Genomic DNA, 24,470 nt, shown 5'->3' with positions numbered 1-24,470 from the left:
ATTAAAATAGACTGTGTTTGGAAACGTAATAGTGCAGTCTCACATTCTCAGGAGGTCAGCAGAAACACAGCCTGAAGTCTCTCTGCTAATACCACCTGCGGTTTGTTCTCGCCTCTGCATTGTGGTAGGCGATTTCCCCATTTGTGCTGAAACAACTGGATGTGTGACCACACCGAAGTGGATAAAGGGGCTGAGCCAGTTAGAAAAAAAACCCAACAAAACTAAAACAAAAGTAACCCCTAACATGTAATTCCCCTGCTGTATCTGTTCCATACACGGGGGTGTTGGCAGCAGCAGAGGCACAGTGCAGGAACAAGGGACAGAGAAGGGAACATCTTATACTGGTGTTACTGCTGGCTTCTTTTTCATGTGAAAACACAGTCTTAGTTACAGCTTCGGTTTAAGGTTTGCACTCAGCTTTGATGTACTTTAACAGCTTGCAGAAAGGTGATAGCGTGTGGTAGCTGTGGTTTTGGTCCCTCCTGATGGCCAGTGTGAGCAGGCAGTGTGTTACCAGAGGCGTGTAAGCTGTGTGTGCTGTTTGGGTGTGATGAAGTGGTGGCTCCTGAGGTGCAGGCTGGTAATGAAATCCAAGCTTGCTCCTGCTCCCATTCCCCTTTGCTGATCACAGCTGGCTGGTACAAGTGGCTCTTAAGTCCTGCCATTAAGTGTCCATTAAAACAAATGGATTAGAAAGAAAACTCCAGAAAAAGGGGCTTGGCTTGTTTTTAATTCAGATCAGGTAAGTGATCTGACACTAATCAGTACACTGAGTTACACTGCAGTGTAGCAAGTGAGGCTGACAATGACTGGTGCAAGGGAGGTGGATGGGAAGGCTTATGGTGGGAAGGCTGGATTTGCTTCAGTCAGGCTTGTAACTGATAGTCACACCACTTGATTAAACAAGTGAGTTCGTGTAAGGGCATAGTGTGCTCGATGGTCTAGCAATCTGTTATGTATTTTCCTTGGAACACAGCCCCCTCAGTCAGACTTTGTTTCATTTGGACCATGCATCCCTCCACTAATGCACAAGCAGTCCAAAACCCCCAGGTATTAGTAGGGCACATATTTTCAGGTCTAGGTCTGACATTCTCTACCCACTCCCTTTATGTAAATCTCTATCTTATCATAAAGGAATGTATTTAGATAGTTGTGCCACCCATCCTCCTTTTTGGAAAATACAAAACCCTTGGCACAACTGTGAAGTGCACAACTCCTTCATGCCACTTCAGTGTGCATGCAGCATCTGTAGCAGAGGTACAGGAGTCGTTCTCACTTGGGTCTGGTACTAGGCAACAAATGATGTAGCCACTGCTACGGTGCCAGTTCTTACCAACTGAGGAAGGAGTTCCCCTCTCACCCACTTGTGTGATGCTCTCCCCTTCGCCCCTGATGATATGCATGGAGCACCATCCTTTCCAGGCTGTGGGCAGAGGAGAGCTGCAGCTTAGAGCCGATGCTCCCTGCCTGGTCCCTTTGGAGACAGGCTTGCTCACAGTTCCCCTGCGTAAGGACTTTCAATGGTAAAGAGAAGACAGCTTATATTGTACCACTGTGCATGCAGCCAGACATGGGTTTTGCTTTTGCTCTCTTAATGCTACACTCGCTATGGCAGAAGCAGGCAGGCGCATAATCTCCCTGAAGGCAGGATCCAGTGTTACTGTAGAAACTGGCCACCAGCTTCTTTTGTAGCTAGCAGCTGTCACGGTGTGGTTACAGCCAAAGCGTGTCACTCCTACAGTGTCTGCAGGCTCTGGAGTTCTGTTTCTGCTACTGAATCCTTTGTGCTACTGCTTGGAGATTAATTCTGCACCATCTATCAATGTGTGTTAATATATTTCTGAATTGTATTTATTTTTAGAAAAAATTTTAATAGTGTTTGTTCTTTACAGGTTTCATTTTCCTTCACCAATACTTCAAGGCATAGAGGAGGTGGTAAAGGCATTGCCATGAAACCTAACTTGAAGCAATGGAAACAACTCATGCTCTTTGGTATCTTTGCATGGGGTCTGCTTTTCCTGGTGATATTCATCTATTTTACAGATAGCAACACTGCTGATCCAGTTCCAAGTTCCTTTTCTTACATTGAAACTAAGAGACTTTTGCCCCTTCAGGGCAAGCAGAGAGTCATCATGGGAGCCATTCATGACCCATCATTCTCTGAAACCATTGATGGGAATGAGGTACTTCTTAATGAAGATCTCCTAGGTACTTTTAAATCAGGGACTGGAAATTCTAAGAAATGGACTGTATTGGAAGAGGCCTTTAGAAATGAAGATGAGTTTTTTCCATCCCAGTTAGGAAGAAAATCAAAAAGGGCTTTTTACCAAGTGAACGAAGATTATTTATTTGCTGCTGGTCAGCCTCATTCACACAACCACCTTCAAGAGATAGAAAAATTCATTTCAGCTGACATGAATAATCCAAAAGGAAATATTTTACAGAACAACTGGAGCCATCAGAGAAGAATGAGGAGAAGGAGCACAAAGCATAGGAGAGGCCAGATGCTTGATGAATCTGATGACTGGGATGGGCTGTATTCCACAATGTCGAAATCCTTTCTTTACAAGCTTTGGAAAGGGGATGTCTCTTCCAAGATGCTAAACCCTCGACTGCAGAAGGCGATGAAAGATTATTTGAGTACCAATAAGCATGGGGTGCGGTTCAAGGGGAAACGAAACTCCAAGTTGACAGGAGACCAGCTATTTTGTGAGCTAAAAGAAAGAGTGAATGTGAAAACAATAGATGGCAAGGAGGCTCCCTTCTCCTCTCTTGGATGGGAAAAGCACGTTCCCCAAATTCCACTGGCCAAATTATATACACATGGCTTTGGGAGCTGTGCAGTAGTTATGTCTGCTGGTGCAATACTGAACTCCTCTCTAGGGGACGAAATAGGTGGGTGACATGCATCTCTTCCTGTGTGTATGTGTATGTATATGTGTGTGTTCAGGTTTATCTTTCAAAAAGTTCATGCTTCTCCAGCACAGATCTGTAAAGTCTGGTTGTTGTCTCTCACCATAGTTGCATGAATGTAAACTAATGAACTTCAGTGAAGCTGTTCCCTTTCAGAACAATATAACTGAAAGGAAAATTAGGCCTGAAGTCATAATCTAATTTAAAGAAAACAATGATGCCCTCTTATCATATTACAGCTTGTATTACGAAGGAGGCACTGGTTTCATCAGATCTGCCATATTCAACAGTTGTCTGCAACATGCATCTATTTCTTCAGCAGATTAGAGCCATGTTCAGGTTTTATTCTGCAAAGCTGTGTTGTACTGGTCTTTATTTTGTAATGGCTCATGAGAAACTGCTGTTGTATGGCTGTCCCAGACATTTTTCTCCATGTTAAGAAGCAGTAGTGTCCTCTTCATCTCTTGCATGTTTAGAGTTCACAGACATATAGAATTCAGACCCTTGAGTAGCTTCATGCACTGAGTCAAGTCCCTGGCCTCTTTTCTGAGACTAAATTTAAATGAGTTCAAGTATCTTCACCCACTGTTTTCCCATCGCTGCACTGAGTCAGTGAGGTTGCAGGTGTGTTGAGATGTCAGTGTCACTCAGAATTCCCCACCTCAAGGGGGGAGCTTTGTGGTAGCTATTCAGAAAAGGATGGTGGGGCCATAAAACTAATCCAGGTCAGTTTTATTTTTCTTTTCAAAAATGAATGCTACTACTTGTGTTAACGTCTCAGTATTTCTTCATTTTAGTAGTACATGTGCAGTATGCTAAGAGTGTTCGAAGAAGGATGAAATGTATGTCTCAAACTTGTTTCTGGAACAAGAAGAGTTATCTCCTTCAGCTCTCTATAAAAACCTTTTGAGGTTCACTCAATAATCCTCCCCATCTTCCAGGACTTCACATCCCAATACTTGCTTCATCACACTGTATCATCTCTTTGACACAGATAGGTTTCCTTTAAATCTCTGGGATATGTTGGAGCTGCTAGGGTTATCAAACTACTATAATAGGCTTCTAGCACAGCAGAGGTGCCCAGCTGGCCTGCAGCCAGAGTAACCTCCAACTTCACAGGAAGACTCACTGATTTAGAAATCTTCGGGGTGAAAGGGCTTAGCAATTCCTACCTTCTCCAACATATTATCTTTGACTGAAACAATCTTCTGTCCGTGTTCCCCAGTACACCTGGTTTACACCAGTATGGATTAGTGCTGTACTGTAGAATCCATAGCACACTGTGACATATTTACATAATTACGTATTACAGCATGCTTCAAGTCATATTTGCACACTCAGGTGCAGCCCAGGTACGGACTTGGGTGCTTGACATGGTACCTGGGGCCTGCTTGCTCCTGTGTGTACCTATTTTCTTAGGAAGCTTCTGGGCACAGAAGTTTATGCTATTTTCTATGGAAGAACTTTGGATTTAAATGGGAAATTGTCTTCTGATGCTGCCTAAAGGGAGGAAGATGGGGTTTGAAAAAGCCTACAGAGAATTTTCAGATCTCATACGTGTTGTTCAAGGAAGTATTGGGCCACCAGGAATCACAGAATGTTGTTTCTGTGTCTCTCAGGCTGTGGGCAGATACCTGTGACTGAGGAGAGGATTTCGCCCAGACTGTCGGGGACCAAGTGACTGCTTACAGCAGTGGTAGACAAGGGGGAGCAATTTTAAGCTAAAAGAGGGGAGATTTAGATTAGATATTAGGAAGAAATTTTTTACTGTGCAGGTGGTGGGGCACTGGAACAGATTGTCCAGAGAAATTGTGAATGCCCCATCTCTGGAAGTGTTCAAGGCCAGGTTGGATGGAGTTCTGAGCAACCTGGTCTAGTGGAAGGTGTCCCTGCCCATGGCAGGGTGGTTGGAACTAGATGGTCTTTATGGTCCCTCCCCACCCAAACCATTCTGTGATTCTCTGGTTTATTCTCCCAAGAGAAAAAAAAAACGCCTGTAAAAGAAGCAGCAAAGGACATTTCCCTTCATAGGCCTTTAGCTCCCTCTTCTGTGTTCCTATTAGAAACACAAGCAAAAATGTTAATTTGTGTTCTGCCTTTTGCCCTCCTTTCCCCCACTCCTCAGACTGTTTTCAAATGAAAGTAGGCATGGAAATATGTGCAAGTATAGCAAACACTTCCATCATGATCATGCTATTAATTGAGAGAACAAATTATTTTGGCATCACAGGAAGTAACAGGGAACTGTGATCAAACCCCAAACTTTATCTTTAAGATGCTTATCTACAAATATGTACCAAGATTAGAAACAGTTTACTTAAAACCAGCTATAATCAGTGTTAAGCTGTGTCCTGGTCGTACATTTTTGGTGAAGGAGAAGTTTTTCATCTGTATGCAAAGAACCAGCATGACTGATGTTGGAAATGCATCACACTGTCTCTCAATTAAACTGCAAACCATACAATTCTCATTTCATAATCCAGTTCCCAGTTCTCAGTCAACAGATTGTCTAAAAGCCATCGATCACAGGTCCAAATTTACTCATTTAAATAAATGAATTCATTTAAATTCATGACAACAAACTTTTGTTTTTCTTTTCTTTTTCCAAATACATGGAGCATGTGCAGCTTCTGTTGATTTCCTCTAGCTCCTACACAGTCAAGATGCTTGGCAGATGAAGTCTAGGTGTTGAGGCTAGGGCTGTCCCTGCCTGGGAAACAGAAAAAACTTCTACTCCTTAGGTTCTGAGGAGTTGGGCTTGGTGGGCATCTCGCAAAATCCCTCTTTTCAGACATGAGATGTTAATGCAAACATGAATGTCTGAAATCAGGATGCTGGCTGCATGCCACAGTGTTTCCGTGTATGGAGTACAAGAAGCGCAGAGTAAAGGGGGGAAAATATGAAAGATCCCAGTTTTGTAGGATTAGGCCAAGACTCCATTGAGGCATGTTGGTTATCTTTGTAACTTTTGCCTCCTCCAGTTTTTGAGCTACAGACAACACATTTTAAGTGACTAGAGATGAATAGCTGTACAAACTACTGTGGGTTAAGGCATTTCATGCCTGTTTTGCCCTGAATTATAGTCTCAGCTTCCATCGATGGAAGGGATAAAAACAGACCAAATAGAGGGCTGTCAACAGGGGCTGTGTGTTTCTGGACAGTGGATAAAATGTCTTGCTCTCCTTCACACATTTTGGGCTTTGAGATCTCCTTAAAGAAGCACTGGGAGGGTGATTATCTCTTATCCAATGGAGGCTTGTGTGTGGTGTCTACCCTTGACCCATACTTGACCTAGAGCTGCTTTCTGTTCTCCATGACTCCAAGGTCAACAGCTTGTGGAGAAACTTTGACAGTTCAACTCTGTAAGATCTTTGCTACTAAGGATCCTCAGGTTTCTTTGTGTGAACAGATGTGTGGGCTGGCTTCCATACAGAGGCTCTTTTAGATTTCTACTAAGCTTGATAATAAGAACACAGTATGATTAAAAGATTTGGGGTAGTCTGAGATTTTCGGGTATTGTAAAATACTGTGAAACACAAGCTTATAGTTAAGCATTGTTATTCATTCAAATGTGCAATTAGATATCCCTGCAGTTTACATGCTTTTGCATGGAGTAATTCTCTGTAAATTTTGTGATAGAAGTAGTGAGCAATTGTGTGTACTGAGTGTACTAATAATCTTCCCACACTAAGTCTATCCAATTAAGAGAAGTGTTTAAGCATTGCATGCTAAATTAATAGATGATTCTGAACTTTTTTCCCAGTAGGCTTTTATGTTAATAGCATATGGCAGATGCAAGAGGATTTTTGTTTGTGCATAGTAGAATGTTCTTCGTCCTTAGAATATCCAGATTAGGACAAATGTGTATAAGTTTTGTATTAGTTTAGATAACTGGTTTTATTTTACTCTTCTGTATACTGAGAAAAAAGAGTTACCCCTCATTTGTGCTCCTAGATTCTCATGATGCCGTTTTAAGATTTAATTCTGCTCCTACACAAGGCTATGAAAAGGATGTTGGAAATAAAACAACTATGCGGATCATTAATTCTCAGGTAAGATCTTCCTTTTCTGAGTTCACGTCAATGTCTCTTCTGTGCAATATGGCAATAGGTTAGTAACCTCTGAAAAACTGTTGGGTAATAAGGGGAGCAGGTAGTGATTCAACAGTCATGATGCAGAGAAGGTGAAAGTTTCCCCTTACGGGGGTGTTTGCACTGCTGTCAGCATAGGGTGGTTGCCATAGATACTCAATAGCCTCGTTTCAGAGAACTGGTTTGTGAAGTTTCTCATGTGAACTGATCTGTAAAGACTCTGCAGGATGCCAGAGCTGTCAGTACAGAAGACCTTGACTGCACTGCCTCCAGGATCTTCACAAAGTTCAGGCTGTGGCAATCCCAAAGCTGTTTTCTCATATTTTCCAGTTCCCCAATTATTTCCTTGCTGGAAGGCAAAAGAAATGGGAACTGAGTTGTGTAACTTTAGGCAAGTCATCATTGCTTAAAGATTTGGAAAGAACTAGTAAAAAACTTTAACACTGGGTGTTACACATCAGGTGAGTTTGTTCATCTGAATGGAAACAAGAGAAAATGGGATTTTCCATGTATGGGTGTAAATAAATGATTGTGGCTTGAGCTACAGTGACACCTTATGGTTGAGTTTAGTTTTTCAATTTCAAAAATGCTATTGCCTGATTTCCAGTCTTGGGCAAACCAAACCTCTTTTCTCTTTATGAAATACAGACAAAAAGTCAGCAATAGAATTTCTGTGAAATTTTATGACATACCAAAATGGTGAGTTTACTTAGTCAGCACCAGGAGCATGGTTTGCCATGTAGCATGCTCTACACATAGGAATTCTTGTTGAAGGAGTGCAAAATATTCAGTTACTGTAATTTTTATGAGTTCATTTTTCCTTCTATTTTGAGTGACTGCCCATGCAAAGTCTGTTCTTGGTGGGTGTGTTTTTTATGTGTATAAGCTCATGTTCTTTGCCATCAAATAGAGGTCTGTTCGCTGTCATTCCCTTCACACTCATTTTGTAGGTCTTTGTGAGGCTGCAGAACAGACTAGATCTTTGAAGTGAGATGGGTTAAATATACCTCCTTTCCTTTGTTTGTAAGAAGAAAGCAGAAATATCTTATTCTGCCTTTAGTGCTGAAATCAGTGTATCAGGGACCATGGATTTTCATGTATTTTATTTTACTTTCTTTTGTTTTGTTGGCGTTTTTTCCTTTTCTTTGATGGTTCTTCATTTTACTGTTAGCCAAAATGTCCTGACATTGACCATGCCTGAACTCCTGAGCTGGGCCAGGAGAAAGATTTAGAAACTCTTCATAGTTTACTAGACTCAGTAGGCTCTCTGTAGAAGAGAAAAATATTCTCAGGGAATGATCTGAGCCTTTTTAGCTCCCCAGAAAATTCAGAGAGATTAAATGGCTAAATTAGCTGCTCTCCATGCAGGGCAGACAGGGGTCCTCTGGCTCTAAGAGCTGCTGGAGTAAGTTCCCACTGGGATGGTAATGGAGGGTCCCATGGTCTCCTCTTCTGCGCTATGTAAGGCTTGCTCCCCATAAGACTTCTCAAGAAAACAGAGGGCATGGCTGAAGTTCTGGCCAGGTCAGCTCACATGGCTTCCTCACAAGTCTTTCTATTCCCACCACCTTTGTGCTCCTTCAAAGAGGTCAGAAGCCATCCATGATAATCTGACCACCTGCTGAAAAGTCAGCCTTGCCTCCCTGAGAGTGAAATCTGCACAGGCCACTTGATGGAAGTTGCTTTCCCCACCAGTACTGTAGCTGGGTTACCTATACAGGTTTACTGACCCTCCTCTCCTCCTCACTGTTGGGAACTCCTGCATGCTCTTCATTAAAAGGCTGCTGTGGCCCCTTCTTCCTTCTTATTCTCTGCTGTGAAAGCCCAAAGGACATGAAGGAAGCCTGTACAGTGGCAAAAGATACTGTTATTACAGAAAAAACTCATCTCATACATATGAATACAGGCTCACTGAGAGCAAAATTTGTGTGGACAACACCTCCAGAGGACTCTTGCTTACTGAAAGGCAAGTAAGAGCTCCTTTGTGTGGTAACTGTGTAACCAAGCTTTTAAAATCGTGACCTTTTGGTCAATTTACTGTGTATACTCAAAAAAGGAGTTTACATTCTGAGGTGAAAATTGCTCTGAGAAATGAAGTTGGGGATGCTGATAGCAGTATGACTAATTTTGTTCTTACTGTAGAAGGCTGATGGAAGTCATTAAACTCAATGTTTATGGTAGGAAGAATATTGCTATGGCAACAATATTATTTTTCTGAAGAAAAATATGCATAATCAAATATGGCTCATTGGATCCTAAAGGGAAATGAAAATTACTATGAATTTATTTGTCTGGAATGTTGATTATTTTAACAGCTGGAACAAAACTCATGCTGTTTTGACCTGTGCTGAACCTGCCTGACATTGGATGCACCAGGAATCAAAGAGATCTAGTTAGACATGGAGGGTCCCAGTGTGGTGGGAGGATCAGGAAAATTACTGGGAGATGCAGGAAGGAGTCGTATGAGAGCAATAGATTAGAGCAAAATGACAGCTAATTCAAAAACAGCCCTGTTACTTGCCTGTTGTTGGAATTGTTTTTCTAGGTATATCAATTTGTACAGTCATGGTCTAATTTGCATTTTTGGATTGAAATGAGACTGACTTGTTGTTGAAATGAGAAAGCCATGAAAAAGGTGTTTGGGGATGGGTGGCAGGGAAAGACATTACCCTTGGGGGCTCTAGCCCTTCAAAGAAAGCTGCTCTGTGTCCAAGAGGATCCCACAGGCAATCTGAAATAGTGTAGCTTTCGTTTTCAAGTTCCAGAATACACGGTAATGTTGATACACAATTACGCAGCATCTCAAGTGGTCCCATCACATCCCTCACAGATGGAGAATAATTCAGCATACTGCTACTTCAAACTGTCATGAGTGCTGTTTATGGCTAAGCTTTTTTTGTATATTTTTTTAACAAAACAAGATGCTTAAAATCAACCAGAACTAAAGCATAACAAACAGCAGCGTGGGTAGGACTGTTCACTTGAGAGAAGGATTTTGCCATTTTTTTGGATCGCACTTGCTTTTAATGCTGTGCAATTCTTTGCATCTGTGTTTGCAGATTCTCACCAATCCAAACCATCACTTTGTCGACAGCTCCTTGTATAAAGATGTTATCTTAGTAGCCTGGGATCCTGCTCCTTACTCTGCAAATCTGAATGTGGTAAGATATCCACTTAGACCTTTCTTCCCAATTAGTTGAAAGTACTGGAGAAAATTAATTAACTACTTTAATCTCCTGGTTCTCCCTTTTCACAATGAACCCCAGGCTCATTCAGTGGAGAATGCTATGTCTATAGTAATTGGTCTAAATTTTTTTATTGGTCAAAAACTTTTTAGTAGCCAGCATTTATACTGGAATGGAGTGACATGCTAGGATAGATGAATGATGGTGTTTGTTTTATAAAACATTGCTATTTTCACATAACAGTGAGTTTTCTCTGTGCTTGCCAAGGAGGGAACATTGTTATGTTTCAGAAGGAGGTTTTATCAGGAAAGGTGAAAAATTGCATCAATTTTTCCCCATCTTCCCCTCTGCCTTCCCAAACAAAACACAACATCCTAGTGAAAATCTCTCTGGGTGCCTTCCCCATTTCCCTTTATGTCCACTGCTCCACAGCCATCTGTGCCCCACCATCCACCCCCTCACTGAGAGCAGCAGATGTCCATCTGGTTGTCACTGGGGGAGTCTCTACTTTGGCTGCTGCAGCAGCTCCAGTAGACAAGTTGATCTGATGGCTTTTGGCACAGGGAGCTTGGAGCTGAGCAGGCTGCAAAGTAGAAAGTAAGCCTTCATCTGCTGAACTCCCTTAGCAACAGATGCCAGAGGCTGCCTGCTTCCTACGCAGGCTGCCATCAGCCTGCGTCATGTGCTGCTGCTGCCTCCGTCAGGGACAGGGATGCTTTCAGAGGAAGACTCACCCCCAGGCCCAGATATCATGTCAAAGCTCTTTGAACCTCTTCTTTAATGTGGGTCTGTGAGGGGAAAAGTGTCTTGGCTCATCCCACAGCTGTCAGTTACATATTGGGAGTCTCTGTATGAAGAAAGGAAACAGAATAGCCCACAGTAAGGAATGCCTTTCTAGCAGAAGCATCCACCAGTGCAGGCTGCTTTGCTACCTTTGCTTCTGTTCTGCAGAACCCAAATGAAGCCAGTTTATGCTGTTGTACATGTAGTTTCATACTATTAAAAAACATCTGACTTTTTTCCTCCCAGTGGTATAAGAAGCCAGACTACAATCTGTTCACTCCCTACGTACAGCATCGCAGGAAGAATCCAACCCAGCCATTCTACATCCTCCATCCAAAGTTTATATGGCAGCTCTGGGACATCATTCAGGAGAACACTAAAGAGAAGATACAGCCCAACCCTCCTTCTTCAGGGTTTATTGGTAGGTGTATCAAAGATGGTCCCAGCAGACATGTTAGATTAAAACAAAAATTTAAATGTATACATTGCATGAGGATTGAATCCATACATATGGACTGTTTGTTCTTGGTGCTCTATACAGAAACAGTGACTAGCAAAAACACACAGTATGAGAACTAGAAAATAGTTGAGTGAATTTGATGTTCTGCTTTCTTGCTGTTCACATCCATAGTATGCATCCCATATATAAAAAGCATATCTATATATATATATATAGATATATAGATATGAGAGAATTGTATTATTCCACATTAATTTATCTGTTGAGGACCTACTTAATTCTGAAGTTCCTCGTTGGGATCATAGAGCAGAGAATCCTCAGACAACAAGTGAAAGCAAATAGCAAATCATAAAGACAGGATGCAATCAGTGGCAGGCTGAGATGTATTGCCTACATAGGCCAAGGGCTTCCAGCGCTCAGTCTGAGCACTTCTCTTTTTTACTGGAAGCAAGAGTGTTTCACTGCATTTTTTGGTCCTTCCTTAGTATTTCTTGGGGGATAATTTGGCACTGTGCCCACAATTCATACAGCAGAACGACTTATCTGATGTACAACAGGTCTTGACTGTGAGTGTCTAAAGGATGCAAGTAGTCAGAGTGGCAAGGCTGAGTCAGGGTCATCTTTGGTTACACTTCTGGACTCAGGGCAGTAGAGCTTCAAATACCATCTTCCGCTTTGGAAACTCCATCCTTTCCTCACTGACATTGTGATATTGTTCTAGGTATTTGCTGCAGTCAGAAAATGGTTTGGTTTTTTTCTTTGTATCTGAATCTGAAAGCAAAGACACCTGAGATTGCATCTGATATGGGAAAACCACTTTTGAGCATTTATCTTGGGTTCTATATGCAGTAGTGGCATCCTAGGATACTGTGGAGCACACCAAAGGCCTGAGAGAGGGTGCAGAAGCTCCCAGAGGCATGACATAAAGGTGTCTGGGAGATGCCCATCTATGCCTTGAGTGGGTTATGCATAACTGGAACATGAGTGGAAAATAAAGGAGGCCTTGTTTGTTGTATGAGGGGGGCTTGGTAGTTGGTTACTTCTTGAAGTGAGATATTTTTGAAACCTGCTTGTAAAAATTCACAGGGAGAAGACAGCTCATGTGGAATGATCTCACCAGCTGCATTCACATTTTGCAAAAGTGTTTCTTGTAGCAATGAAGTTGTTGATAAAAATAGGTTAACAGCTGCTCATTGTAAGAATAGTGAAGAGGATCATTGTGCTGTCAATCTGTACTTTCACCATACATAAAAAACACTTCAAAAGCTTTATTTGAAGAAATGGAATTAATTTCACTATGAGAATAGAACAGCAATCTTCAATCCCAAATCTGAATGTTAGTGACAAAAAAATATCCTTCAAGCAGAGAAAGCTTTGAAAATATCAACCATTAAACAAGCAAAATTTTAGCAACAAAAGCTGTACAGATAAATATATTCTGTGTACAGATGCAAATTTGCTGCCTTCTCCTCGAGTGGGAATTTTATTTATATTGTTCTTTTCCAAGGAGCAGTGCTTTTGGTATGCTGTTACTCACTTTAAAAAAAACAAGGTAGTAAGACAAGCTTATTGGATGTCATATCCACCTCATTTCATAACTAGCTACTGTTCTGATGTATTTTAATTATTTTATTATGGAGAGTCTTCCTGTTTTGGTAACCTTATTGAATTAATGCCTATGCATTGCACATGTAACATCATCTAAATACAGAGGTAGCCCAGAAATAGCAACTGCATATTGTCAGGGACATAAAGAGCAAGATAAAGCATAAAAATATAATGCAGCTTGGCAGAAATCTGAAAAGTCATGTTGGTCTTCAGGTCAAATAATCCTGTTGGAACTGAAGCTGACAGACACAACTGAGTGCACCTGTATGAAAGAGGTATCCTGAATATTGAGCTTCTACCTGATTCTTACAAAATCTATAAAATTATTTCCTATAGAATTAGTAGAAAGATTGAGTAAGTGATGGCCATCATAAAATATGAGTATCTTTATTTCAAGAAGAGAAAATAATTTATTGAATTATTTTTATGACACTACTAAATGCCATTGTGCTTAAAACAGCTATATGAAGGAAAATCAGCTGTTGTTAAATACAGGGTCTGAATTTTCACAGAGATATATTATATTCCTGAATCTAAGCAATTTCTAGCATGGACCATGATGATTCTAATCATATAGAAAAAGTTACAAAAATGATTCTGTGTCAAGTGAGGCACTTTTGTTTTGAGCTTTTTAGCCTTCAGTAGGCCCGGTTTGCAAAATTGGATAAATGTATAAATTAAAACATGGAAACATGAGAATGTTTCCTTTCACAAGTGTCAAGAATGTTTTAGCATGGTCTTACAGTTTCTTTAGTAATTATATTTTTCACCTGACAATTGTATCTATTTCTGCCTCTTAGCACTATTTATAAGAAACTGAAGCTTCCCAAAGGGAGGATGTTGGTGGAATGTGTCCTCACGGTGTTCTTCTGCAGCAATGAGTCAGCATCCTTCCACAGTGACTGATGTCAGGGGAATCTTTTAACATCGTTAATAACTGTGTTACAGTACTTAAGTCACAATATTATTAGATCTCTCAGAAAGGGGGCCAGTGGGGAAGAGGTAGTCTCATGTGCTTTGATTTTAGAGGAATGAGAGAGACGAGAGGTAGAACTTTTCTCCTGTTTTTTTCACTGCATTGGAGTTAGGGAAAATAATGGTTTTTGCACTTCCTTTGGGGTATGGGGTGCCCTATATCTGCATTAATTCTGTCTGGACTCCCTGCCTCCTTAAAACCCTGCTACATCAGCTCTGCACCAGCTCAGTGTTGCTGAGGAGAGGCAGTAACATTTGACAGCTGGTGGCTGGGGTGAAGGAAGCACAGTGCATGTCCCAGCTATAGAGGGGAGAAGAGAGGATGGGGAGAGCAGGATTGGTTGAGGGGGGGATAGTTCGTGGGTAAAGGTCCAACAGGGTAAACCAACCTTTTGATTTTAATCTGGGGGTCGTTTTTGGTTTGTTTCCAGAGACACCACCATGGCCTTTCCCTGGCTTGTAACTTTGCCTTATATGGCATGTCATAGCCTAGCTAATGTCCCTCCTCATTATAAATCACTTACTCTTTATATTCCTATTTTAATCCTTATAAGAGCTTTGAGAAGCCATTCCTTCATATTTTTGCATCATTTTTGCAGCTGCTGCCTTCATGCTTCTAAAGAAATCTGCACAGTATTCTCATCATCTTGCATTAGCATTAGGCAATTGCCATGGTGGCTTTTCACAGTTAAAGTTGTTGGTTCACATTTGGCTGAAATATAAGTTTGCTAAATGAGTATTGATATGTTTACATCTCATCTTGGACTTGGATCTATGCCATTTTTCTCAGAAAACATATAAGCATCCAACCACCAAACCTCAGATTTGGATTCCACGGGCAAATCCTAAATTAGCACTGTTCCTAGGGAAAGATTTGTCCTACCCTTTGGCAACAGAAGTAAGTCACCTGTTAATCAGTCTTTCACTGTAAAATATTAACTCAGTCTTCCTCCCTTCTTTCTGTATATAACAAATTTCAGGTTTTTATTGAATCTGATAGTATATAAAGTGTCAGTCTCTGCTTGTTACCATTCTGCTGTAAGAAAAGACTGTTCCTGTACCATCTTTGGTAGCCAATGTGAACAGCCTATTCTGACCTTAAATTTTTGTCATCTGAAGACCAAGAGTAAAACTGCTGAGTATCTCAAGAACAGCATTCTGTGTTCACTGGATGGGATGGATGGTACGTTAGCATTCGGAAGTTTGGGGGCTTTTAAATAGTGTCAAGATTATATAAAGGCTTTTCTGTGGAGAGTTTTCTCCTGTTCACTGTTTACTTAGTGGATTTTCTATAAATTCCTACTTACCACAGTCCATCAGTACACTTTGCTAATTTACCTCTTGAGAGGTGACTTTAATTGAAATTCACATTTATATACTCTTATAGAGCAGTGACTTCTATCTTTCAAAAGCTATATGAAAGCTGTGACTCCAGTACTTTGGGTTGTTTTGGGTTTTTTTTACTCTCAAATCAAAATATGAACTGTGTAGATTCTTACATTTTAGGTTGTCTGTGTAGGTGGTAGTTTTGCTATGTGCTGGAAATTTTAGCATAACATACAATCCACTGAACACAAAATAACTAAGCCCAGTGTACTTTATTACTGGGAGAAGGGAAATGCTGTTTGAGGCTTTACAGTTGACATTACAGTTTTAACAGTTATGCATCATTAATAGTTAGTAACATTATTTTTATCTTCATTTGCATGCATCAAGACAATAGTACAAGCAAGGCTATCATTATACTGCAACATTAGCAGGTCATTGTACGACAAAGAGCTCAAAAAAAAAATGGCTTCGGAGAGCGTGTTGCATAGAAGTATGCAGCTGATCTCCAGCTCTTAGAAAAAAATGGACTTTCATGAACTGAAAGAAACAATTAGACATTTCAAGAGTTGCCTTTATTGCTGTTTTTCAGCTGTTCTGCCAGCAGTTGGTACAGGAACAGAATAATGCACGCTCTTTCCAGCTCAGTGTTGTTCAAGTATTAGCACACCAATAAATAATACCTCCAATACAGAAGCTTCAAATTATTCTTACTCTAATAAAAAGCACACTGAAATTTTAGTATCTCCCACTTCCCAATATGCAGACATAAAAGAGCAAATTTTCCCCTTAAATCACATCAAAAAATCTTTATTATTCTAGTGTATCACCCAAAATTAAATAATACATTTAGAATTACATTATATTTCTGGTCAGTATTTTCCAGTCCATGCTCATATTACAGAATATATTACTGTGATTAATGTAGAGCTTTTTGCATTCACCAAGTTATAAATATGTCATTTTCTAGGTCTACTATATAATGCTAGTATCTATACATCAAAGATGACAAGTATTACACAAATTATTAAGCTTAGGCACAGGGCCATTTGGTGACAATTCCTTGATAAATAATTTGGTCTTCTTGTGGTTAGTATTTCTCACATAGTTCATGAACTAAACGAGGTAAAAGAACGGTTTTTTAGAAACAAAGTGCTTTAAAAAGCCAGAACTACTTTTACTGCATGTTCCAAAGATTAACTGAGGCACACTTTGCCCAGTTTCAAGGAGCTTCCTGTGGTATCTGTAATCCAATCAAGAGAGACTACAGTAGTAGACTATCATATAGAAAACTATATATTCTAAATGCTTTATGTTTATTTGTAATACTTTTAAGTACACAGATTATCAAACACGAACTTACTAGTATATCTTGCTAAATTATTTTCTGTAGCTGAATTTACGATGTGTGTGAAATGAGACATTATGAGTATAATAATCAGATTATGTCTATTTAAATGTTTGCAGCATCTTTTACATTATGTTAAAATGATTCTGTGTTCTTGATGAATGTTTGAGTTACACTTACAATTCTAGATGCTTTCATACAGCATCTGTTGATTCAGGTATATTAAACTATTTTATTTATTTTTAAACTAGAAAACATTCTTTTTTTAAATTAGAGTGCTAACCACAAAGCTTAATCATACCATGCAGTATTCATGTTGGAAAATTAAAACCTTTGGAATTACTCAAATTTCCAGGAACAAATAGAAAAAACATTTTTTTGATTAGAATCCATAGTACATGTTCATTTGTAAAAACCATCCATGCAAGGAATTTAATCTTCATATAACTGGTTTTAATGTTCTCAGTGCAGATTGTAAAAGCTAGGTTTGTTTGTGCCAATTGGACTGATTTTAACTATACCCAACACTTCCTAACACCATAGATATTTGCCAAATAGAAAAAAATAAAAGTACTACACTACACTTGATCTTAACCAAAAAGCCAAGAAGAGATAACGCACTTTTCTAAGGATTTTGAAATACTAATATGTAATATTTCAAAACACTTTAACTGTTTTAGCATCTGCTATTGTACTGTTATAACAAAGTTGCATTTGACTGTTTCTCTTACAACCACATAATTTCTTTGGAATAGTATCTTTTATAGTATTTTTAAAAGAGTATTCTATGCTTGCAATTCTTTTTTTAACTTTTTTTTTTGGTGTCCAGTTGGGTGTTCATGAACATCGCCATTCAACTATGAAACATTCACAAAGCACACCTTTGAATGTTCTGCCATACTACAGGCAGAATTATTTTGCATTTTTCCATTTTTACAGTTGTAATTCAAACGGGACTTTGGAAAATCCAGCAAGGGTGTTGGAAGTAGATTAGAGTGGCCTATGCAGAATTATCTTTGGTTGTGGTTTGGAATGCATGGTAGCACCAGTTATGTTTGTCAAAGCTAAAATCAGCCTGGATACCCTGACTTTTTCCTTAATGTGAAATACGGATTGGATATTTAAGATCTAAAAAGCTTTTTGATGTTTAGATGCTATACACAGCCTATAGGCTTTCCCTTGCACGTTTTACATTTTCTTAAATTGTGCATGTCTACTGGTCTTCCCTAAATACTTTGTAATTCTCTGCTTTTACTCCCATTCCCGTACCTTAATACTATGAATTCTGGAGAAAAAAAAAAAAAATCTCACTTCAGCTTAATCCTTGCACATAAAATTGCTCTATGTTTATGGTCCATGTCTGGGTCAGTTAGAAAGCAGAACTTGTGTGTCCTAACTTCAGCTGTTTCCAGTGCAGGTCTGGATTTGTGTTAGTCACCCTCAGACTTATTAGAGCAAAAAATAGGTACCTCTTAAATATTGCTGTGAGCCCCATAGTGCCCTAAACATGTGAAATTTTTATCCCATACTGGGAGTACACTATCCATGCTGTCACTCAGGCTTCCCCTACAGCCAACAGAAAAAAAAACAAGAACTTCTGGGAAATGGCTTGTATGATCCATGAGACATGTACTGCTTCCTAAAAGTGCTCACTTTCTTCTGCTGACAGCAAAGGAGACTCTGATAACTATCTCAGGTGTGGGTAATTGCACCAGAGGCACATTAAGTAATTATTTGACATATGCACAAGGTCTGGAAGTATCAGGGGTGCTCCTGATTCCACCAGGACAGATAAGCCTCTAGTGCAGGGAGTTCTGTACATGGTAATCTCTGCTTGTTGTTGTAGCTCATCTTTCAGACTTCAACACAAGAATGTGCTATAAATAAGCTGTTACTGCTCAAAAAATAGTCTGCCAAGTCACTGTCTTTCCTCCTGCCAAACATCATTGTCCAGCATGAAAAAAAATGTGAGTAGAAGTTATGGTTATTTGTGAGCAATCTAGACTGAAATGCCAAGACGTGGTGTGGATGGAACCAGGCAGGAAAGGTAAAGAACTAAACCAGATAGCCCAGTGTGCCTTTTAGATTGATTCTGGAGGACATTGAACCACCGATAACTAGAAACTAAAATTTGCCACTTCTGAGTCCTCCATTAACTAATTTACAGGAAAGTCAATGATATTGCTTAAAATTTTATCATGGTTGAACCATACCTGGCCGTTAATTGGCTATTTTTCTGATATTAAGGGTCACAATTTTTGTCTGGACAGTCCTCCTATCCCACAAACGGCAACTTCCTTTATTACTTTTATAGTTGTCTTGGTAATGTGGCAGTGAAATAAAACGCACTTTGGTTAAGGCTTCTACTTTCAATCAGAGCCAGTTTTCCTAAGACGTTGGTGGTATAGCTTTTGAAATTGGCTCCAGGCTTGGCTCTGAGCACAGGAGAGAAGTGATTTTACTGTCTGTTTCTGGATGTGGTTCATTATTGCACAGGTTTCCACCATCCGCTCTGTGATCCAGCTGGAAAACGGTTACCTTGGAATGGCAGGTGGGCTCTCCATCAGTGGAGGAAGGAGGTTGGCAGTGGAAAAGCTGACGAAAGCATTTGTAAAACTAAAACAACAAAAAACCAAACAATTCTAGACATAGCTGCTTGGCAGATTACAATTCAGAGCATCTCTATAACATCTTCAAGGCAAGGAAACTTGGTTTATTAAGCTTGTACTTTTTGTCCAATTAGGGATTAAATATTTTTTCACCATGAATATGTGTTTCTGGTTGCTTAAGACTAAAGTTCACTCAAATTTGTGAACTTCAGAATTGATATGCTTAGCTTTTCTAAGACTATAGATTCTGTAGAGTGTAAAGCTGTAGAACAATTATAAAATATTTTCAGAACCTTTAATTTATGATAAAAGAAAATTTAATCACAGAAGTAATTGGTTTTCAGTTACTTCACACATCAGGCAGGGAAAAGTCATTTTGATAATGTAATGATACACAGCAGGGAGAACATGGGGTTCTTTTCATTTGCAAGCCATTGAAATCTTTGCATTCCCAAACTGTAAACTAAACTTCAGAAAATGGCTTTGCTTAATTAACAAACCAAAATAATTTTTTATGTTAATTCATTTCACTTCTGAGATCTACCCAAAACACCTTTGATGATGCCAAAGCTGTTGTGCAGGAAAAAAACCCCAAGCAACACTTGTATCAGTTCTCATCTGTAAGTGCCAAGTGAGCACAGTTACTCAGCTACCTCCTCTGAGAGCTGACAGTCCTACTCAACAGATAGGGATACCAGTAGTGTTACAAGTGCCTCAATACATTTTCTACACAAATTGATTTTTTAAGTGAAATCTTTAAAAAAATAAATGGCGTCGAAAACTTCCTTCATGTCACTTTCCTTTTGCATGGCTTTGTGAAGAAGAAAAGGCTTCCAGGAGCTGTGATTGATGTGAAAGTATTGTAGTTAAGGCAATGTTGTTGATCATTATCTGGTATTAGTCCATCTGAAAGTATGCAGCTGCCATAGCAATATTTCTCTTGTTTCAAGGCTGTAAAGACCACAATTGGCAGTGCTGATGATAGTGTGCCATTGGCACATGGCAGAAAAAAATGGGTTGGCGTTTTGTAGATTACTCCTTGCTGAGCAGGAGGTGGTCAGGGGCTTTTCCTTATGACAACACTGCTCTAGGAGTTCATCTTTGGTATCTCTCCATGAGACTCTTCACAGAATTGTCTGAAGCTGTGGGCTTCTGTGCCACCACCACATGGGTGATGTTTCTTTATGTGCCCTTCTGCATGTATTTGGCTAGGTCTTCCTCCTTAGAGAGAAGCAAGTGGATGGGAAAAGTGGAATTGGTTCAATTTCAGACTAAGAAAGACTAACATTGCAATAAGGTGGAGATGTTTCAAGGATTCTTGTGGGGGTTGCTTTGTGGACAGTCCACAGAGTAAATGGGGGGAGGTGGGAAAGAGCAGTCTTCTCAATCAGGAGGCTGATGGTGATATGCAAGCCCTTTATAGGCTTGTCACTGTTTCTTTATGACTGTTGTCCTACCCTGTTGACTCTACAGAGACCGCAATCTTTATGTATCAGGGACAAGTGAAAGCTGCTCAAATAGAAGGAATGACTGCTTCACTTAATGATTTTACAGAATACTTACGGTGTGCACAGCAAAGAAAAGCAGGAAAGAAAAAATAGGTTGGATGATTGCAGGGAAATTTCTGCGAGAAAAGTGAAAGCTAGTGGTTCACTTTTGTTTCACTCCTTGTTGCAGGTATCCTCATCATGATGTCCATGTGTAATGAAGTGCACGTGTACGAATACATCCCTTCAGTGCGACAGACTGACCTGTGTCACTACCATGAACTCTACTACGATGCAGCTTGTACCTTAGGGGCCTACCATCCACTGCTCTATGAGAAGCTGCTGGTGCAGAGGATGAACAAAGGTTTGCAGGATGATCTGTACCGCAAGGGGAAAGTCATTTTGCCAGGTTTCAAAGCTGTCAAGTGCCCCAAACAAAATAATTTCCCACACTTGTAGAAGTAGGTCTTTCAGAAACAATGTGCAATAAGGTACTACTGTCGTACTATAAACAAGAAGAGAATACTTGAAAAACTATCTTAGACCAATCTAGTCTTGAGTCTATAAATTGTAATTAAGTAGCAGGCATGAGAAATACTTCTTTTCTGAGCCTGAGTATTTATTATTGCTTTGCAAATAGTTAACAGAAAAAAAAGCAAAGGCTTAGCTCATGAAGGTGCAAAGGACATACTTAGGCAGAAATATAATGTATTGTTGTTGGTGTGACTGTCAGAATTTGTCTGTGGTCTCATGCCACATATGCTAGACTGTAATTTTTTAAAATGAATTTATTTAATTTCAAACCTGGCATTGTGAAACAGCCTCTATTGTTCATGTATGTAGAGAGCGACCAGTTGAACAATGCAGCATTTCCTGTGGCTTCATGGGATTTTCACACTCTCCCAGAATGAAGTAATTGCTACTCCAAGCTGTGCAGTCATTCACTCGAGTAAACTTTAATGCCTGTTCCTAGGCAGGCTCAGTTCCAGGCCTCCAGCTGAACGAGGGCTTAGGGTGGCCCTGAAGTACATGTGGTGGGGGTGGCTGTACACAGCTAAACCAGTTAAACTACTTGGATGTATTTTTGATGCCAGTCTCCCATTCTCACACTGACTGAAGAGCAAAGAGAGAAATGTCTCATTTCTTTAGAGAAAAAAGAATACATTTGTAACCTGATTAGGAAGAAAAACTTTCCCTGACTCTCAGCAAGGTGTGAGATGGAAATGCTGCCTTCCCCCAGTCTGCACAGATACAAAAGATCCAGAGAAGGCCAAGGGAGGCTGTGGAGCATTCACCCATCACACTGAAAGCAAGCATAGAGGGGACTCACTTCTTGTCAACAAAGATAGCATTCAGGAACACAGACATTATTTGTTAGGTATTTCATTGGTATCTGAATCAAAGTCACTGTTCACAAGTTCTTGCTGTTCAGATAGGAGGAGTTTTCTGACAACAGGAGATGATATCAGCATTTTTTACTTAATGTTTGAAATACTATAACCCAGAAAAGCTGTCATGCCTGCAAAAAACCTGACTACGGATTGCATTTGGAGATAATTTGATATTTTCATTCATAACACACAAGGACAATATTCTTTAAGGTACTTGTAAAAGTCTACCTAATTGCTAATATATTTAAAATATTATTTTCCATATTTTCCAAGACTTCAGATTTTCCAGGTGGTGGGAGGTTAATGGTTTGGAGTGGGTTTTCCCAGTTTTTTGTTTTGTTTTGTTTTGTTTTGTTTTTTTCCCCATCTGACTGTCTTTTCTTTTAGACCAAATTCAGCAGGAATATATGTACACAAAAGCACAGCTATATCCTACTCGTGTCCATCCAGTAAAAAAGCAGATAGATCAAAGAGGGATTGAAAAGAATAGCTGACTGGTTGTGGTGGGAAGTATTTTTTGTGTTTTGACTTAAGGAAAAAGCCTTTTGCCAGAAAGGCCAAAAAAAAAAAAAAAAAAAGCAAACAATAGTAATGACTATTTCATCTTCAATTGTATTGTAAGTATTGTCACAAAATCCTTTTTCTCTCACTCAGCTCTTTGGGAAGCATTATTGGAAGGATCTTTTGGAAGGATTATTTTCCTTCCTCAAAATGAAGAATACATGTCTCACATAGGACTTAGCCTTCTTTTTGGGCTTTATGATGATCTTAAGATTCTTCTTGTTGACAGCAATTATTTGTGGATGATCTAATAACTGTACTTCTGTGTTGTATGGATAGTTATGTCCATAAGGCATTTTGGTACATATCAAAATTAATAGGTTTTACTCATACTAGCCTTGGACTCTGGATATAGTCCATACCAATTTCTTTTTAATGTTATGTCTGGTGGCAACTTTTATTCTTGCAGTTAATAACATTGTTATTTAAATGCATGGAGAATAGATAGCCTACATAGAACTAATCTATTTTTCCGTATGCTTGGTACCCTGTTTGCTAAACATAAGCAGTCTGAACAGTGCAATCAAACGTCTCTCTCTGCTGTACCCTGGGTTAGCTACAACATAAATATAAAGGAAGAGAGTTTAGCTTTCTAAGACTAGTGAATATGCTACTTTTCAATAAGCAGGAAATTCTAGAGTTCCAAAAAGAAAAAGAAAAAAAATCACTTTGACTGGCCTGCAACCACTAACTTTTAACTTTGATTTTCACAGAAGAAGAATACTAACGGCATTGCTCAGCCACCTACAGCAGGATTATGTAGTATTATTTATTCCCTCAATAATTTGTCAGAATAATCAACAGAGCTATTGATTATACAGAGCAAGGCAAATTATAAAGTTTCATGTAACAAGTGCTAAGCATAGTACATCATTTATATACCAATGTAGAACCAGGTCCGAGATGTTATAAAATGAACTTTTATAGTATAGTTTTCGTTCACTGGACTGCACATTCAAGCCCTTGCAGCCAAAATTTTTTCTTTGCCATATCCTTACTTATATGGCAATCAGTCCTCCTTCCACAAGTGCAAATGTGGGTGCTGTAGCACCATCACCTCAGAAGATGCTGCAGAGCTGTGCTGCAAATGCTTGCTCACAGATGAGGAAGACCAACCCGTGATGCCACCTTTAAAAAATGAGCCTGGCACGGCTTTCTAACACTGGTTTCCACTGTGATGTTTTACTGGTCTGCCTGTTCAAACACCTTGTGGTTGCTTAAAGAGCATTTTCTCTCCTACCTTGTCTTGTCCTCCTTCAGTTTTTGGCACAAGTGTGTTTGTTAGTTGAGGGCTCCCCTCCACTTGCTATAAGGGAGGAAGGGGCAGAAATAAACGGGAAGCATAAAGGACCTGCAGAGATGTTCCTCTCACCACTTCTTACTCTCTGTGGCATTGGTATTGCTGGCTTTTTTAAGAGCCCTTCAAGTGTTTTTACATTAATGGGCATTTCCCCATGCCTTGTGAGGGCAGAGAAATGTTTGCAAAGAACTATATTCAGTAAATTTAAAACAGTCAATATGTAATAACACTGAACCACGCATCTTCTAAAAATAATGGGTGAGAGTGCTGGTTTTAGATCTGTTTGTTAAATACAGCAATGTGAAAGGAAGTGCATTTTCTCACCCAGATCATGGGGCTTTTTGGGGAAAAGATACAGGCATGGCTTCGTAGCTCTCCCATGTGGCTGTCACACACAGAGTGGGACAGCACCTAGACAAGAGAGGTTTGTATA

General features: G+C 39.7%; 2 protein-coding genes across 3 annotated transcripts in view; one reads left to right on the top strand and one right to left on the bottom strand.

Moving 5' to 3' along the window:
* The window catches only part of ST6GAL2 (ST6 beta-galactoside alpha-2,6-sialyltransferase 2), a gene marked incomplete at both ends in the record, with an annotated part of 45,422 nt that extends 24,178 nt beyond the window's left edge, over positions 1-21,244 (top strand). For both annotated transcript variants that reach the window (XM_082279345.1, XM_082279344.1), the window contains 5 exons: positions 1,893-2,895; positions 6,868-6,965; positions 10,064-10,165; positions 11,219-11,393; positions 20,976-21,244. In XM_082279345.1, the coding sequence (XP_082135471.1) occupies positions 1,950-2,895; positions 6,868-6,965; positions 10,064-10,165; positions 11,219-11,393; positions 20,976-21,244 (1,590 nt within the window). The remainder of the gene's footprint in view (positions 1-1,892; positions 2,896-6,867; positions 6,966-10,063; positions 10,166-11,218; positions 11,394-20,975) is intronic.
* LOC309571652 (pinopsin-like) overlaps positions 19,078-24,470 on the bottom strand; it is a gene marked incomplete at both ends in the record, with an annotated part of 79,231 nt that continues 73,838 nt past the window's right edge. The window contains one exon of the mRNA XM_082279346.1: positions 19,078-19,305. Coding sequence (XP_082135472.1) covers positions 19,078-19,305 — 228 coding nt within the window. The remainder of the gene's footprint in view (positions 19,306-24,470) is intronic.

This window comes from Coloeus monedula, assembly GCF_965178545.1.
Source record: "Coloeus monedula genome assembly, chromosome: 3".
NCBI lineage: Eukaryota > Metazoa > Chordata > Aves > Passeriformes > Corvidae > Coloeus > Coloeus monedula.
Note: the sequence above shows the minus strand (reverse complement) of the source record. Positions and strands in the feature narration are given on the sequence as shown.